Below are 17,921 nucleotides of genomic sequence, written 5' to 3' on the forward strand. Positions count from 1 at the left end.
CTCTCAAGAGTCTTCTCCAACACCACAGTTCAAAAGCAGCAATTCTTTGGCACTCAGCTTTCTTCACAGTCCAACTCTCACATCCATACATGACCACTGGAAAAACCATAGCCTTGACTAGACGGACCTTTGTTGGCAAAGTAATGTCTCTGCTTTTCAATATGCTATCTAGGTTGGTCATAACTTTACTTCCAAGGAGTAAGAGTCTTTTCATTTCATGGCTGCACTCAACCTATGCAGTGATTTTGGAGCCCCCAAAAATAAAGTCTGATACTGTTTCCACTGTTTCCCCATCTATTTCCCATGAAGTGGTGGGACCAGATGCCATGATCTTCATTTTCTGAATGTTGAGCTTTAAGCCAACTTTTTCACTCTCCTCTTTCACTTTCATCAAGAGGCTTTTTAGTTCCTCTTCACTTTCTGCCATAAGAGTGGTGTCATCTGCATATCTGAGCTTATTGATATTTCTCCTGGCAATCTTGATTCCAGCTTGTGCTTCCTCCAGCCCAGCGTTTCTCATGATGTACTCTGCATAGAAGTTAAATAAGCAGGGTGACAATATACAGCCTTGACGTACTCCTTTTCCTATTTGGATAAAGGTGTCAAAGTTACGGAAGAAAGAAGTTTAGAGCGAAAAAGGTCTTCAAAGTTAAGGAAAAACCAAGTTTAGAGGGAGAAAGGCCTTCAAAGTTCCAGAAAGCTTTGCAGAACAAGGCCGTGCTCAGCATTGCTCTTTGTAGGCTGCTGAGAAATGGCATCTGAGTGCCCGCAGGCAGAGCAGCAGGCACGGTCTTTTGCTAACAATACCCGGACAGGGCTCACTGGGCTGAGAGTTAGGAAGCCAAGAGGGACTGACCTTGGTGGTGGTGGGAGATGGTGCTCTGACGGGTGACCCAGACCTGTTGGGGTGCGCTTGCCAGAAACCCACTCTGTTTCTTCTCTAGAGCTGAAAGTCAGATCATGAAATAAAGCCTTTGAAAAACGCGGAAACCTCCTCCCTTCTGGACAGTGTTGGGAAATTTCTGAAATAGCTTTCAGAAAACCTCCTGTAAGTGTTGATTGCACTGACACTATGGTTATACTCACTGCATCCTGGGTCGGGAAGTTCAATGCCCTGTTTTTCTTTTTTTCTTTTTTTTGTCAGGATCCTTCAGATTCAACCAGATAGGGAAATATTTTTCAGATACAATGCTACGTTCTTAAAAGTAATCACATAGGGAAAATTTAGTTGGAAAAGATAACATGTCAAAATCTTTCGAGTTTTAGTTGATTGTTAGAAGGAGTTCATGCCCCCTATGTATCTCTTTGGGTCTTCTCTGGTGGCTCAGATGGTAAAGAATTGGCCTGCGATGGCGGATACCCAAGTTCGATCCCTAGGTCAGGAAGATCCCCTGTAGAAGGGAAAGGCTACCCACTCCAGCATTCTGGCCTGCAGAATTCTAAACATGAACCACACAGTCCATGGGTCGCAGAGTCGGACACGACTGAGCGACTTTCACTCGCACTCTGGCGGGGCCTCAGCTTCTGTCCTCAGCTATGACTCTGACACACAGGCGCAGCTGGGCCGGTGAATCCCGCATGCGGCTCCTGCACCCACGTCCCGTATCCTGCTCTGTTCCTACTTGTCTCCTGGACACCTTCACTTCATTCTCCGCAAGCACCATGAGTCCTCCTTGACAGGAGATGCGGGTTTGATCCCTGGGTCAGCAAGTTCCCCTGGAGCAGGAAATGAAAATCCTACGGGTGGATTTTCAGGGATGGTGGGCGACAGTCCACAAGGTCTCAAGGAGTCCAGCACGACTGACGCCTGAGCACAGCAATGCTACGTTACACCCCTGACCCGCCCCTTCCCCGGGAGGCTCTCTTTCACTTAATCACATCACGATGAGTACAGATACCTGAGTTACACTAGTAACTGGCACCTGCATCTCCACTCCTTTCCTGGCCCCTTGCCCCCAGTCCACCTGGTTCTCACATCCTGTGATGCCCGCCCTCATCAGCTCTGGGCAGCATCCCGTCACTGCTGCACTGCCCAGGCTCAGGCCTGCCTGGCTGTGCCCTGGTCCCCAGAGCCAAGTCCTAGGGGCCCCTGGGGCCTCTCCCCCTGCACCCAGTCCATCCTGAGGGCCGGTGCTGGAGTCAGAAAGGAAACGGGAGGGAAGGAGGGGAGGATATGGATGAATGAAGGAATCACGTTACTCGTCCAGTTTCAATCTTACAATGGTTCCCAATGTTCTTGTTCAGTTTCTCAGTCGTGTCTGACTCTTTGCGACCCCGTGGACTGCAGCACACCATCTCCCGGAGCTTGCTCAAACTCATGTCCATTGAGTCAATGATGAATCCAACCATCTCATCCTCTGTCATCCCCTTCTCCTCCTGCCTGCAATCTTTCCCAGCATCAGGGTCTTTTCCAATGAGTCAGCTCTTCACATCAGGTGACTAAAGTATCAGAGCTTCAGCTTCAGCCTCAGTCCTTCCAATGAATATTCAGGATTTACTTCCTTTAGGATTGTCTGGGTTGATTGCCTTGCAGTTCAAGGGACTCTCAAGAGTCTTTTCTGACACCACAGGGCCATGACTGACAGATAAAACCCCAATTCCTCAGAAGAGCCTCCAGGTTCTTTCCAGTCCAGCCCTGCTCAATCCTTCCAGCCCTGCCTGCCTCACCTTGGCTGCTCCCCAGCCCAAACCCTCTGCCTGGTCCTGCGTGTACCTCCTGGGAGCGGGAGCCCTTTCCCATCAATGACTCCGCCTCCAGCAGCCCCTGGACCTCACCCCTCTCTCGGGCCCAGCTCTTCTGTCACCCCGGGAGCCCAGCCCACGCCCCACTGCATCACTAGCTCCGACCTTCTGCCCCATCAAACCGGTTACATGCCCATCAGAGCCGCCACCTGCTGCACAGAGACACAACCTCTTTCCTGTCCCTCTGAACCCACAGAAGAGGAAGAGCGTGTTTGATCAGTTTTATCCCTCGCCTCCTTTCTGACCTGATACAGTCCTCCATACAATCAGCTTCCAACCCATAGAGCGTGGGGGTTTCCAGCTCTGCTACCTAGTGGGGCTTCGGGGGTAGGAAGATGCTGTTGCTCCCTGTGCAGGTCTAACTGTCGCTCCGCCCTCCGGCATGGCTCAATCCATCCGCCCCTCCCGCTCTGCCCGCCCCTCCAGCCCAGGTATTTGGGCCCCAGCGCCGGGGTCCCTGCCCAGCCCGCTCCTGACCGCGCTCCTTACTGTACCTGTGGGGCAGTGGGGCCGCGGCACTGGCCTGCGCGAGGTGGAAGGTGGGGTGGCCAGGCAGTGGACATCACGACGCTGTGAGTGTGGATCCTGGACCCCCGCGCCCGCTCGGGGTCCTGTGAAATGTGTGTGCTTCTTACTGGCATGTGCATGCAATGCAGAAGAGCTGTCCCTTAATGTAAAAGTCCCACTAGACTGTTTATCGTTTTCTTTGATACCTGCAATGTCTTTATGATAAATTTCTTAAATTTGGTCCTTTTTTTTTTCTTTTTTAGGATTAAGCCTTCTTTAATCTTTTTATGATTGACTAGTAAGGATTTTTATGTTATTACAAAGTGATCATGAAAGTCAGCTTAAAAAAAAAAAAAAGAAAGTCAGCTTATAATTATGTGACAGGTTATTTTCAAATTCACGGCTCAGGACAAATAAGAAGGATCTTAGTAAATGGTATTCAGTGTTTGGAGATTTATTTCACAGTTGACGGAGAAACCAGGTAATAAGCGAGGAAGTGGTTTTTAAACATGAAAGTACTGTTTTACTCTGCTCAAAAAAGAGTTTGTAGACGTGTGACCATGTGTTTAGCTTGTCTCTTGTGTTGTCGTTCCGTCGCTGAGTCGCGTCCGACTCTTTGCGACCCCATGGACTGCATCCCTGTCCTTCACACACTCCCAGAATTTATCCAAACTCATGTCCATTGAGTTGGTGATGCCATCCAACCATCTCATCCTCTGTCGTCCCCTTCTCCTCCCGCCTTCAATCTTTCCCAGCATCAGGGTCTTTTCAAATGAGTCAATTCTTCCCATCAAGTGGCCAAAGAATTGGAGTTTCACCTTCAGCATCAGTCCTTCCAATGAATATTAAGGACTGATTTCCTTTAGGATGGCCTGGTTGGATCTCCTTACAGTCCAAGGGACTCTCAAGAGTCTTCTCCAACACCACAGTTCAAAAACATCAATTCTTCACCGCTCAGCTTTCTTTATAGTCCAACTTTCACATCCATACCTGACTACTGGGAAAACCATAGCTTTGACTAAATAGACCTTTGTTGGCAAAGTAATGTCTCTTCTTTTGAATATGCTGTCTAGTTTGGTCATAACTTTTCTTCCAAGGAGTAAGTGTCTTTTCATTTCATGGCTGCTGCCACCATCTGCAGTGACTTTGGAGCCCCCCAAAATAAAGTCAACCACTGTTTCCACTGTTTCCCCATCTATTTGCCATGAAGTGATGGGACAAGATGCCATGATCTTAGTTTTCTGAATGTTGAGCTTTAAGCCAACTTTTTCACTCTCCTCTTTCACTTTCATCAGGAGGTTTTTTTGTTCTTCTTCACTTTCTGCCATAAAGGTGGTGTCATCTGCATATCTGAGGTTATTGATGTTTCTCCCGGCAATCTTGATTCCAGCTTGTGCTTCATCCAGCCCGGCATTTCTCATGATGTGCTCTGCATATAAGTTAAATAAGCAGGGTGACAATATACAGCTTTGATGTACTCCTTTTCCTATTTGGAACCAGTCTGTTGTTCCATGTCCAGTTCTAACTGTTGCTTCCTGACCTGCATACGGATTTCTCAAGAGGCAGGTCAGGTGGTCTGCTATTCCCATCTCTTTCAGAATTTTCAAGTTTATTGTGATCCGCACAGTCAACGGCTTTGGCATAGTCAATAAAGCAGAGATAGATCTTTTCCTGGAACCCTCTCGCTCTTCGATGACCCAGCGGATGTTGGCGATTGGTCTCTGGCTCCTCTGCCTTTGCCGTGGCCGTGTTTGCTGTGACCAGTGCGTTCTCTTGGCAAAACTCTATTAGCTCTTGCCCTGCTTCATACTGAAAGGAGGGGATTACAGGTCCCGTGGACCACCCAGCCTCTACCCTGCCTGCCGCCAGACCAGGAGGCTCCTTCATTTGCTGGATCCACACGAAAAAAAAAAAAACTGCTCACCCCTAGATCACTCACATCCTGCCATGTAAACAATTTCCAACCTTGTTTTGTGTTTTCTCCTTAATATAACAAACATCCCAGTATTGTCAGGCATTTGTGGAAAGCCTGTGTATGAATGAGAGCCAAATATTATAAACACCAACCACAGCAGCAAAACCCCAGAAGAAGAGAGAGAATGAGAGGAGCAGAAGACAACACAGCAGCCTGTGACTGACATCCTCCAGGGAACTGGAGCGGAGGGCAGGAAAGAACAGCAGAGGACTCGGAGTCTTTAGTAATGAGGGATAGAATGGCTAAGGTTGGAAAAAAGCACTAGAAAAATTGGAAGAGAAAGTCAACTGTGTCTTGCAGAAAATGAGATGGAAAATGCAGGAGAGGGAGGCAGATGAGAGCAGAGCTCTCTGCCCGCAGCAGGCAGCCATGCCTTGCCCAGTGCCCTGCAGATAACAACTTCTGCGCCGGCCGGTAGGAGGTGCACAGAAGAACAGTCAGTCCACAGGGGTGACAGGGGCCTTAAAAGTTCCCAGAGGGGAAGGGGTAGGGGAAGTTTCTTGAGTTGCCAGTTTGAAGAAGGCAGGGGTTAGTCCCTCAGTCGAGTGTGACTCCTTGGGACCCCATGGACTGTACCTTTCCAGGCTCCTCTGTCATGGACAGAGAATTCTCCGGGCAAGAATACTTGAGTGGGTTGTCATGTCCTTCTCCAAGGGATCTTCCTGACCTAGGGATTGAACCCAGGTATCCCGCGTTGCAGGCATATTCTTTACTGTCTGAGTCACCAGGGAAGTCAGGTTGAAAGTGCCCACCAAGTACACAGCCAAATGAATAAAGCCCGCCCATCTGGGGACAGACACAGCTATGTGATGTTGAGAATATCAGGGATAGGGGTCAGAGGTCAAGCGCTTCCGCCTGCTGGGGAGGGGAGAGGGACGGGGCTGGGGTGGCTGTGTCCTCAGACTTCAGGCTGGGAAGCCACAAAGCAGTACCTCTAAGGTCCAGTCCAGAGGCACAGTGACCTGCGGACCTCTCTGGATGCTGCCACACCACCCGTCGCTAGGCAGGCTGGAATAACGACGTGTCCATCATGCTGGAAGTCAGGATGTGCCTGTTCTGTCTTAGAACATCCTTGGACCCCTCACTTCCCCAAAGGAGGGAGGAAACCACGAAGCAGGGAGCACGGGGGCCCAGCGCAGGAAAGGGCGGGCGTCCAGAGTGGCGAGGACCGCGGGAGCCTCACGCCCGGAAGAGGAGGGGCAGCCGCGCCCGCGCCTCCGGCGCACCTGCGAGGGAGGAAGGTGGGGGCCAGGGGGTGAGCGCTTCGCGGGGCGACCCCGTCTCCAGGCTGCGTGTGAGCAGCTCAGAAGGAGACTTCTGCCCAGCTGTCCTCAGCAGCACCAAGGCTCTCCCGCTCCTTGTGGACTCGAGGATTCAGTTTGTGCTTTACAGCTTTTCCCTTAAAAGGGACCGAGAGAGGGCCTTCCCTGGCAGTCCAGGGGTTCGGGCACCGCGCCTTCACTGCCGAGGACCCGGGTTCAGTCCCTCCTGAGGGCACACGGTCCCCCCAAAGAGAAAAACAAGAAATCAAGAGAGGGGCTGATACTTGGAGTCTTGGGACTTGGAGAAGCGTTCTAAATGGACGTAAAGGAAGGAAACGGCAACCCACTCCAGTATTACTTGGAAAAGCATTCTAAATGGACGTAAAGGAAGGAAACGGCAACCCACTCCAGTATTCTTGCCTGGAAAATCCATGGACGGAGGGGCCAGGTAGGCTGTAGTCCACGGAGTCACAGAAGAGTCGGACACTGCTAGCTAGTAACCAAATTGGATATTAAAGATGGAAGAGAATGTGTGTGGGGGGAGTGTTTCCTCTCCTCTGCCATCTTCCTGGTTAGTCTAGGAGTTAAATTTAGCTAAGACAAAACAAGAGCAGAAATCCAACCCTACTGAATTTTGTGCGAAAATCGAAGATACAAGACTCAAGAAGTGACAAGGCAGGCAGCTTTGTGTGTGTGTGAAGATTTGACAAAACAAGGGGTTTTTGCCTGGGGTAGCAAGTTCGTGAAGTAACAGGGTTTGCTGGTTCGTTGTACAACCATTTCAGCCTTGCATTTCCCTCTTTGGTTGTAAAGATGTCTCTCTACCTCTGGTACAGGGACGATATTTCCACGTGGAGATTTATTTTCAGCTTTCAGGGTGAGCAGAAGAAAGGCAGAGCACACTTTTTGCACCAGCTATTTCTCAAGTCTCTTTACTTCAGAGCAATCAGTGTGCTGCCGTGGAGTGTTTTGGGGTGAGCTGCCCTGCACGCCATCAGGAGCACAGATTACCTGGTGCGTCCCCGTCCTCATGCAGGGGGACAGAAATCAGGGAGCTGACGCAGGGCCCGGAGCGGGGCTGCCAGCCTGCACGCCCTGTGGCTTCGCGCCCTTTCCTCAGGCTCACCTGCTTGTTTCTCCCACGTCGGTATCTAGGACTGACGCTGCTTTCTGTTGAAGAACTGGGGATCTCTCAGCTATCATCCCTTCCCACCAGGCAGAGAGGCCCTGAACCCTCACGCACCCCCACCCCTCCCCCAGTGTCCTGTTCTGGACCAAACGCCCTCCGTGGCGGGGCTGTCGACCTCCGAGGCCGGGCCCTGGAGGTGGACGTGGGCGCGTCCCGAGCCCTTGTCCTGAGTGGGGTGAGCAGGTCCTGGGCCTGGGCACAGGGCCCTGGATTCAGGCTTTGGCACAGGTGGAGGTCCCATAGGAGGAGACCTGGGCCTCAGGGGGTTTGTCTTTGAGGCTTTTGTGCTTCTTTGTACGGGATTTTCTTGTCTTTTATCTCAAGGCTTCAGGTTATGCTAATCAGGGTCTTTCTGTCTCTTTACATAATGTTCAACTTGTGTAACTGTGCATTTTGATTGATCATTTTGAATGATTCTTGTTATAAAATTGTACCTATAGGCCCCAAACACACCGAACAATCTAGAAATGGGAGCAAAAGCCCACAGCTCCTTCCCGACCCTCCCAGGCCGTGTCCCAGCACACTCTGTGTGTCAGCAGCGTGTCTCAGCCGTGTTCACGTGTCAGAAGCCCACGGGGGGGTCTGAGGCCCCGAGGAAACCGAGTTTTGTGCATGTAGCTGTTTGCTCGTCCAAGCAGAGCGTCAGTGCTAACAACAGTTAAGAGCGGAGTGAGACGTGGCCGACCTGTGGCCTGAATTTGCGTGACACTGATTTTAAATCCATCCTTTCAGCCTCGCCACCATGGATGCGCTGTCAGAAGCAAACGGCACCTTCGCCTTGACCCTTCTGAAAAAGCTGGGTGAGGGCAGCTCGAAAAATGTGTTTATCTCGCCCCTAAGCATCTCCTCTGCCCTGGCCATGGTCCTCATGGGAGCCAGGGGCAACACCGCAGCCCAGATGTGCCAGGTACATTCGGGAAGCCGGTTCTGGGCGGCGGCCGATGCTCTTTCCTTTGCCCGTGAGCCAGTGTCCGCGATCTGAGTCCCAAAGGCCTCGCTCGGCAGACAGGCCTCGCTCTCCTGTAGTCAGGGCGTACTGCACTTGTGCGTTTTTATCTGTTTTTTTTTTTTTTTTTTTTCAGACGCTTTCTCTAAACAAGAGCAGTGGGGGAGGTGAAGATGTCCACCAGGGTTTCCAGAACCTTCTCAGCGAAGTTAACAGGACGGATACACGGTACTTGCTCAGAACCGCCAACGGGCTTTTTGGAGACAAGACTTATGATTTCCTCTCGGTAAGTCATACTCCTGATTGCCCGAAGCACATAGAGACCGAGGTCGTGTGGAGACGGGAGGCGGGCCTTGTGGTGCAGACAGGCCTTGTGGGCTGAGACCCACACGGAGGGCGGGCTGTGGGACCCCAGTCACGACCTCACGCTTCCGGGAACCGTTCGGTCATTGCCTGTAAGAGGAGCCCTGTAACAGCCTTGTTCACATATTCATGAAGCTTCAGTGAGATGATTGTCAGAGAACTAACACGAATCATACCACAGTTGCAGAGGAGTTGGCCCAAACAGGGAAGTGATCGAATAGAATATTGCTGGTGTTGTTTTTCACGTGTTGGAAGTATTTTGTGCATTGTGAGACTTGCTTAATTCTTTTACACATGTAAACATTTTGATTATCTTTTCCTATGCAGAAATTTTTTTTAATTTTTGTGTTTTTTACTCTGGTTCTATTTAATCACACTGCTTTCCTGATTTTTAAATTTTTTTCATACACACCTCAAGTAACCTGTGAGTGTGTTCTTATTATATAAAACGCAAACAGAGCCAGAGTCCTCCCACACTCTCTTCCACGTTGCTCCCGCGCCCAGTTTGAGGGCTTGTCCCCTGTACCTAGAGAAAGGCTTTGCATCTCACTACCTGTGTGGCTGCTGTTCAGTCGCTGAGCCGTGTCCGACTCTTTCTGACCCCGTGGGCTGCAGCAGCCCAGGCTCCTCTGTCCTCTACTGCGTCCCAGAGTTTGCTCAGAGTCACGTCCATTGAATCGGTGATGCATCCAACCCCTCGTCCTCTGTCCCCCCTTCTCCTTTGCCTTCGATGTCTCCCAGCATCAGGGTCTTTTCCGATGGGTCGGCTCTTCGTATCTGGTGGCCACAATAATGGGGCTTCAGCCTCGGCAGCAGCGTGTGTCCGCCTCACCCTTCCTCACGGTGGCGGGCGGCGTGCTCAGGGGTGGCTGTACCAAGACACAGCCGCCAGCCCTGGGTGGGCGTGGGGTGGGACCCAGCCCGGGCCGAGCCGGCAGGGACCCTGTGTGTGTGGTTCTGTCCTGTGTGTGCGTGCTACTCCAGATGGACTTTAGAGGGAAGGGACAGAGGGAGGCTCTCAGATCTCAGTGAATTCTGCCTCATTCCCACCCCGACGGCTGCAGCCCTTCCTGTCGTCCTCAGAAAGGGTAGGGGGTGGGCGCGTCCACCTTCTCCTCAGCGCTGCAGGTGCTCAGCCTTTAACATTCTGATTGCTCACAAGACTGAGCAGCTTTTCATGGTGATCAAACGTTTGTATCTTTTCTGAAAATTATGTATTTATATGTCCTTTGTGTATTTTACTTTTGAGCTTTAGGTCTTTGTTTTTTGTTTTGTTTTGTTTTTACTGAGTTCTTTGTATGTTTAGGATAGTGATCTTATTCTGTTATATAACTTTTTTCATTATTTTTCACACTTGTTTCAGAGTCTAAATTAACTGTTTTAAAACAGGTGGTGTAAAGTGAATGTAGTCAGCATGAGGTCAAATATTGGTAAGGTTTGTAGAGCACAGTGCGAATTTTTTTTACAACCTGGTTTACTTGTTTTTATCAGTCTTAGCTACATGCTAGTTTATTGTCATCTTTTTTTCTTTAGTTCTACCAGTTTACTGCTACCAACCCATTTCCCTCCTCCCTCATGCATGTACACTCAGGCATGTAACCCTGTGGACTGCAGCCTGCCAGGCTCCTCTGTCCATGGACTTTCCCAGGCAAGAATCCTGGAGTGGGTTGCCATTTCCTTCTCCTGGGATTGTCATATTTGTGTAAGCCTTAGATTTACAAAAAAAAAATTTCCAATAAACACAAAGAATTGGCTAATTTTCCTTAACTTTCTTTCTTTTCTAGTGGATATTTGAAGACAAGCGTTGATGTTTAAAATGTTATTTTGATATGGACTATAAAATCAAAACATTAAAAATATTTTTCAGTTATTTCGTAGTGATTATTCCACGAATCCAATACCAATGGCAATGTATGATTAGATATTGCTTTAGTTTGGTTTTGACTGGTCATTACTCACTAAATAGTATTTTAAGAAGCAGGCACTTGTTTTCAGATGTGTTTAAAAGCTGTTGAAATCACCAAGGGTATGATGAGGTAATGACTTGTAGGTGACCACTTTGGTTCCAGACCATTTTCTTAGACTGGGAGATGGACATCTTTTCCAAAAGCCCCGATTAAGAAGTGGAGCAGTAGGTTGGCAGAGCCTGAATGATGTGAGGGTTCTATGAAATGAGGCACCCGGACCATGAAATGCAGGATCCACAGTGTGCAGAGAACTCAGCCATGTGACATCGGCAGAGCCAATTCTCCTGGTCCTCAGAGCACCTCTGAGACGTAGCTACTGCTGCGTCCTTGCTTCCAGGGGGCGAGGAAGCCAGAGAGACGCTGCACCTTTCCAGGGTCACACGGCAGTGACGCCCGGAACGTGTGCTGGCGGCAGTGTTGCCGCATCGCCTCTCTTGAATGGCTGTGTTGTTGTTGTTTAGTCGCTGAGTCGTGTCTGACTCCTTGCAACCCATGGACTGTAGCCCTCCAGGCTCCTCTGTGCGTGGGATTGTCCAGGCAAGAATACTGGAGCGGGTTGCCACTTCCTTCTCCAGGGGATCTTCCCCACACAGAGATCAAACCCTTGTCTCCAACACTGGCAGGTGGATTCATTACCACTGTGCCACCTGGGAAGCCTGTGATTTTACTCAGTTATTTATTCAATGTAGCTGAAAACGGAGAAACCGCATTGAAGGTTAATTCTGCACATTCGTTTGTACATTACACAAGTAACTGTCAAATGATCAGTGTTGAGATCGGCGCGGTGAAGAAGTAAGCTGTTGGTGTTGTCTGTTTCTGTAGCCATGTGATTCTGTCATTCCGTCTCTCCTAGTCTTTCAAAGATTCCTGCCGCATATTCTACCAAGCAGAGATGGAAGAGCTGGACTTTATCAGCGCTACGGAGCAGTCCAGGAAGCACATAAACACCTGGGTAGCCGAAAAGACAGAAGGTGAGGACGTGTCACTACTTCTGTTCACACAGTATTTGAATGAGTCTTATTTTCCACAAGTTCCTTCCCAAGACCATCAAATGTAAACAGAAATGGCTTTTTTCTCCATAAAACTGGAAACTTTCAAATCCACTTCTGAAATTTAATCAGTAATCAATTTCTCTAGCTTCCCCCCTCCTCATCAATATTTGGTGCACCTCTTCCAGAGCAATCGCACTTTGACTTTTGGCTGTTGCAGTTAATGTTCATATAGTCTGCCTTTTCACAAAGGGCGGGAGGAAGACTCTGGATCGGGCTCCACCTCCCTGCCTGTGCAGCAGAGCGCATGCTCTGCGGGTCGCTGAGCATCACTGCAGGACACTCGGTCAAGCCCTCGTCCACCTGCGCTTCTTCATTTTCATGCTCTGCAAGCTGGCTTCGGCCTCTTCCCTTCAGGACAGTCCCCTCACGTTGTAGACCGAACATTCCTTTTTCTGTCACTGTGAATTATCCTGCCCTATTATTTGTTCATTTTATGTGTTTTATGCAACTAATGGTATTTTCTGAGCGGAGACATTAAGGTTTTTGTTGCTGATTTAGCTTTAGGGGCCAGGCTCCCTGCATGGGTTTCCCTGGTGGCTCAGATGGTAAAGAATGCACCTGCCAATGCAGGAGAGGCGGGTTGGATCCCTGGGTCAGAAAGATTCCCTGGAGAAGAAAATGGCAATCTGCTCCAGTATTCTTGCCTGGGGAACCCCATGGATGCAGGAGCCTGGTGGGCTACAGTCCACGGGGTCACAAAGAGTGGGACCCAACTTAGTGAGTAAACAACAACTCCCTGTTTGTGGTTGTCTGGGGGACAGGGAACCCTCTGGTCTGTGCACTGACTCCTGCAGGGGACGGACCAGTGACTACTGTGCCCAGCACCTCCACCAGGAAACCCTGTTAGCTAACTGGTTCTTTAAATCTTCCTTGCAGGTAAAATTAGAGACTTGCTCCCTGCAAATTCAGTTAACCCCATGACACGTCTCGTTCTCGTGAATGCCGTCTACTTCAAAGGGAACTGGGACACAGAGTTTAACAAAGAGCACACTGAAGAAAGGCCTTTCAGAGTCAGCAAGGTGAACGAGAATGTGTCATAATAAGGGAGGAGGTTCTTGGAAACGGTCCCTGGGGTCCCCTTGGTTTACGGAGCCTGCCAGGAGGCTGACCTCAAGGAACGTGTGCCTCTTGTGGCCTTGGCAGCCCAGATGTGGATCTGGGCACACCCTGGCTTCCTCTCCCCCTGCTCCGCCTTTGCTGTATCATGAGCGGAGATCCGTGCGGCCAGTGTTCCGTCTTGTATCACACATCCCACGGGGCAGCTCGCAGGTCTCTGGGCCTCCTAGAACCCCCAAGATCCAGTTCAAACTCCAGACCATGGCTGTGACGCTCCCTGGGCCTGGATCCTACCATCTGTCCCCCTCCCGTCAGGAGCTACCTACACAGACGCCTTTCTCTGCAGGGCCGTCCAGAAGCCTCCCTAGCGGTCTCCCCAGCCCAGGTTCCTGGTTCCTGTGTCCCTCCTCTGAGCTCTCACAGAGCCCGTGGCCTCTCACAGTGGCTCTGATCTCCCAGAGCCCCTCGGGCCCATGTGCAGGACCAGGGAGGTTACTTGGAAGTTTTCCTGAGGACCGTGGCTGGGCTGAGAGTGGTGAGGGTAGGAAGCACAAGTCAGATTGTTTTGTATTTTCTTTTTAATAATTGTATCTATTTATCTTGGCTGTGCCCGGTCTTCTTGCTGCAGAGCCTTTCCTGCAGCTGCCATGGTGGAGGCCCTCTTGGCTCGGTGCTCGGGCCTGTGGGCTTAGAAGCCCCTGGACTGTGGGGTGTTCCCAGACCAGGGATGGAGCCTGTGTCTCCTGCATTGGAAGGCGGGTTATTTACCCCTGAGCCACCAGGGCAGCCCTGTTGTCTTTAAAACTAGAGCCAACATGGTTTGCTCATGGGTCACCTGTGGGGCGCGAAAGGCACCCAGGACCCTCCAGGGTTTGGCGGCGGGATGAGTGGTGTCGCCACGAGCAGAGATGGGAAGGTATAGATGGAGCACGTGGAGGGGAACACGAGCCGCCAGTGTGGGAGCCGAACTGGAGGCTCCTTTGCGTCCAGATGCAGATGTCAGGTGGGCAGGAGCCGGGGGAGAGGTCCTGCTGGGAATGTCCATGTGGAGACTTCCTGGGTCAGCAGGAGAATAGCAGCCTGAGGCCTGAGTGCTGGGAACCAGGGGTGGGAGCTGGAGCTGTGCAGACGAGCTGACGACGTGGAGCTGGGGTGGGTCTGGAAGACAGGACAGAGTGTGTGGGCCCAGGTGGACGGCTCTGATGACTCGTCCAGCGTGTTCACGGGTCTTGATTCAACTTAACGTTTATCCATTTCCTTTATAGAATGTAGAGAAACCTGTGCAAATGATGTTCAAGAAGTCCACCTGTAAAATAACCTACATTAGAGAAATAAGCACCCAGATTTTGGTGCTTCCTTACGTAGGTCAAGAGCTGAACATGGTGATTCTGCTGCCCAGTGAAAGAACTGACTTGAACATGGTAACCGGGCAGCCATGGCTACGGGGCCCAGGGTCTCGTCTGGATCCCTGCTGGGCACTGGGCTCCGGGAACTCGTCTGCAGCTGGCAGGCCACCCCGGGCCCACAGGGCTCGGAGTGTTGGTCGTAGCGGATGGTCCCTGGGGCAGCGCTGCTGCAGACCCTGAGATCTTCTACCTTCTCCTGCAGGTGGAAAAGGCCCTGACCTATGAGAAATTCATCGCGTGGACGAAGCCGGATGTGATGGACGAGGAGGAGGTGGAGGTGTTTCTTCCCCGGTTCACGCTGGAGGAGAGTTATGATATGGAAGAGTTCCTCCGAGAACTGGGCATGACCGACGCCTTCGAGGAGGCCCGGGCCGACTTCAGAGGGATGTCGTCCTGGCGAGGCCTGCACCTGTCCAAGGTCATCCACAAGTCCTTAGTGGAGGTCACCGAGGAGGGCACGGAGGCCGTGGCCGCCACAGGGGAGGACGTCATGACAGGCTCCCTGACGACCATACCCATGTTCTATGCCGACCACCCCTTCCTCTTCTTCATTCAGCACAGCAGGACCGGGGCCATCCTGTTCTGCGGCCGCTTCTGCTCGCCGTGACGAGTGGGGGGGCCCCCAGTGCTCCTCACCTCTCTCCCCGATCTCTGCGAAGAGCTGGAACCCCGGTGACCTTGGCGAAGGTCCACAAATAAAGAGCTGATCGAGACCGCCTGTGTGTGTCTCTGTGTGTGTGTGTCTCTGTGTGTGTGTGTCTCTGTGTGTGTGTGTTCTGTGTGTGTCTCTTTGTGTGCACATGTGTCTGTGTGTGTCTGTGTGTCTGTGTGTCTGTGGTGTGTGTATGTGTGTGTGTCTGTGTGTGAGTGTGTGTCTTTGTGTGTGTCAGTGTGTGTGTGTGTGTGTGTGTGCCTGCCCATGTGTTCTCGTGTCCCGTGCCTTCTCAGAACTGCAGATGCCATCAGAGGTGGCTGCTCGGTGGTCCTGTCGGTGGGGAGCACTGGCTGCCTGCTCTCTGCGTCCTCCCTCTGCCCGCCCCGTCCAGGCCTTCGGGGAGAGCGCTGTCTGCTCCAGGCCTGGAAGGATGAGCGGGGCTTCCCTGTCTCCTCTGCTCAGTGGCCCTGCTCCTGAGACCAAAGCGAAGCAGAGGCTACGGCAGCCACAGGCAGGAGGAGCAGGCCTCAGAGACCCCCGAACGTGAGCCCTCCAGAAACCAGCAGAAGAGGGGAGGGCCGTGGACCCAGACCAGAGAAGTCCATCCCCGAGCCACTGTGTCTGCACTGGAGGGTCTGTGGTCAGAGGCGTGTTCAACTGCTTGACCCTGCACACTCCTGAGCATGCTCAGTTGCCCACGGGGTCAGAGATGAGCAGACAGGTCCTGTTCACGAGATGGGGGCGTTTCAGACCACGTCATGGATGTACACCGGGTGACTTTCCATCCTGCCGCTGGTACTGGAGATAAAGAGCGGGCTAAGGTTTCAACCAGTCCATCCTAAAGGAAATCAGTCCTGAATGTTCATTGGAAGGATTGACGCTGAAGCTGAGCTCCAATACTTTGGCCACCTGATGGGAAGAGCCATTTGCAAAGACCCGATGCTGGGAAAGATGGAAGCAGGAGGAGAAGGGGACGACAGAGGATGAGATGGTTGGGTGCCATCACCAACTCGATGGACATGAGTTTGAGTAATTTCGGGAGTTGGTGATGGACAGGGAGGCCTGGCGTGCAGCAGTCCATGGGGTCGCAAAGAGTCGGACTCAACTGAGCGACTGAACTGCACAAAGCTTTCTGCAGCCGCCCGTGTTCCCTGCTGAGACGTGGGGCCCCGGCCCAGCCGATGCTGAGGTTCGGGTGGAAAGTGGTGGGGTGTCCACTGGCCTCCCTGTGGTGTCATCAGGAGCTGGGCTCCCTCTAACCTAATGGTGTGACCAACATTCTCAGCCTGTCTCTAGTCTGCTGTCTCTGCTGTGCCCAAGTCAGTGCCTGAGCTGTGAGGAGAGACAGGCTGCAGAGATGCTGCCCTTGGGAGTGGGCGGCGGGCGGGCCAGCGGCGTCAGCGCCCCCCTCGCCCCAGCCTGGACCACTGTCGCCTGAAGTGAGCTGTCTGTCCATCCAGGGTCTGAGGCGTCTGTCCTTCGTCCCCACCAGGCCGTCAGTGGGATGCTGTGACGATGGACACAGTGGGCCCGTGTGTTACAGAACCTGTCACACAGCTCGGCCCCTGCCCATCTCTTTCTTAGCTGGATCTACTGCGTTAAATGTCATTGGCAGTTTCCTCAAAACTGTATTTTTCAATGTGATCTCATTAAAATTTTTAAATAAAATCGCCTTAGAATCTTCCATGCATTTGTGATCAATAAACTTGGAATTCCTGTCCTCGTCATAGTCCTTCCCTGGTGGCTCAGACCGGGAAGAATTGCCTGCAGTGCGGGAGACTGGGCTTCGATCCCTGGTTTGGGAAGGTCCCCGGGAGATACTGGCTCCCCACTCCAGGATTCCAGCCTGGAGAATCCCACGGACTCAGGGTCGCAGAGTCAGACGTGGCCGAGCCTTCTCACTCTCACTTACTTTCCTCCCAGTTGATCTTGTCTGTGACCAGCTCGGCTTCAAGGAGGAGTGGCCGGTGGCCCCCAGAAGGACCTGCGGCTCAGTGCTCTGCTTTCATTGTCTTCAGATCCTTTATAGCTTTTGAGCAGAGGGTCCTGCGTTCTCATTTTGCTCCAGACCCTGCAAATTACGGAGCCAGTCCTGCCGTGGACTATAGTACCTTTTATGGAGAAATATAGTCTTTTTTTCAGATGCTGAGTACCAGGTAAGCTCAAAGCAAATCCTGAGAAATGAAAGATCTTCTCAATCCACTCTTTCCACATTAAAATATATACACATTTTGGTCAGGATATTTCCATAGTTGGCTTTTGAACTCCACACAGCATGTGTTTCCATGAGAGAAAGAAGTAGCCCAGTTCAGGTCATTTCAATTGCTCAGCCATGTCTTATTCTTTGCAAGCCCATGGACTGCAGACGCCAGCACTCCCTGTCCATCACCAACTCCCAGAGCTTACTTAAACTCATGTCCATCGAGTCGGTGATGCCATCCAAGCATCTCATCCTCTGTCGTCCCCTTCTCCTCCTGCCTTCAATCTTTCCCACCATCTGGGTCTTTTTCAGTGAGTCAGCTCTTCGCATCAGGTGGCCAAAGTATTGGAGTTTCAGCTTCAGCATCAGTCCTTCCAATGAACACCCAGAACTGATCTCCTTTAGGATGGACTGGTTGGGTCTCCTTGCAGGCCAAAGGACTCTCAAGAGTCTTCTCCACACCACAGTTCAAAAGCATCAATTCTTCGGCGCTCAGCTTTCTTTATGTCCAGCTCTCCCATCCACACATGAGCACGGGAAAGACGAGGCAGCCCAGCGTGACCGTTGATTTTGTCTGTCCCTTGACTGGGCCAGAGGACCA

General features: G+C 51.5%; 1 protein-coding gene across 3 annotated transcripts; it reads left to right on the forward strand.

Annotated features, from left to right (window-relative positions):
* The first annotated feature begins 3,206 nt into the window (after window positions 1-3,206).
* Window positions 3,207-16,788, forward strand: LOC113881268 (serpin B6-like). Of its 3 annotated transcripts, none has more exons than XM_027524165.1 (7): window positions 3,207-3,314; window positions 8,408-8,582; window positions 8,758-8,907; window positions 11,805-11,922; window positions 12,880-13,022; window positions 14,325-14,480; window positions 14,668-15,176. In XM_027524165.1, exons 2-7 carry the CDS (start codon window positions 8,418-8,420, stop codon window positions 15,070-15,072), a joined length of 1,137 nt encoding a protein of 378 aa, XP_027379966.1. In that variant the 5' UTR covers window positions 3,207-3,314; window positions 8,408-8,417; the 3' UTR covers window positions 15,073-15,176. The 3 variants fall into 3 exon arrangements, with proteins under 3 accessions (XP_027379966.1, XP_027379967.1, XP_027379965.1); XM_027524166.1 differs by having other exon boundaries at window positions 3,215-3,362; window positions 14,668-16,788; XM_027524164.1 differs by lacking the exon at window positions 3,207-3,314 and adding an exon at window positions 6,439-6,934 and having other exon boundaries at window positions 14,668-16,788.
* Window positions 16,789-17,921: the final 1,133 nt, after the last annotated feature.

This window comes from Bos indicus x Bos taurus, chromosome 23, assembly GCF_003369695.1.
Source record: "Bos indicus x Bos taurus breed Angus x Brahman F1 hybrid chromosome 23, Bos_hybrid_MaternalHap_v2.0, whole genome shotgun sequence".
Taxonomy (NCBI): Eukaryota; Metazoa; Chordata; class Mammalia; order Artiodactyla; family Bovidae; genus Bos; species Bos indicus x Bos taurus.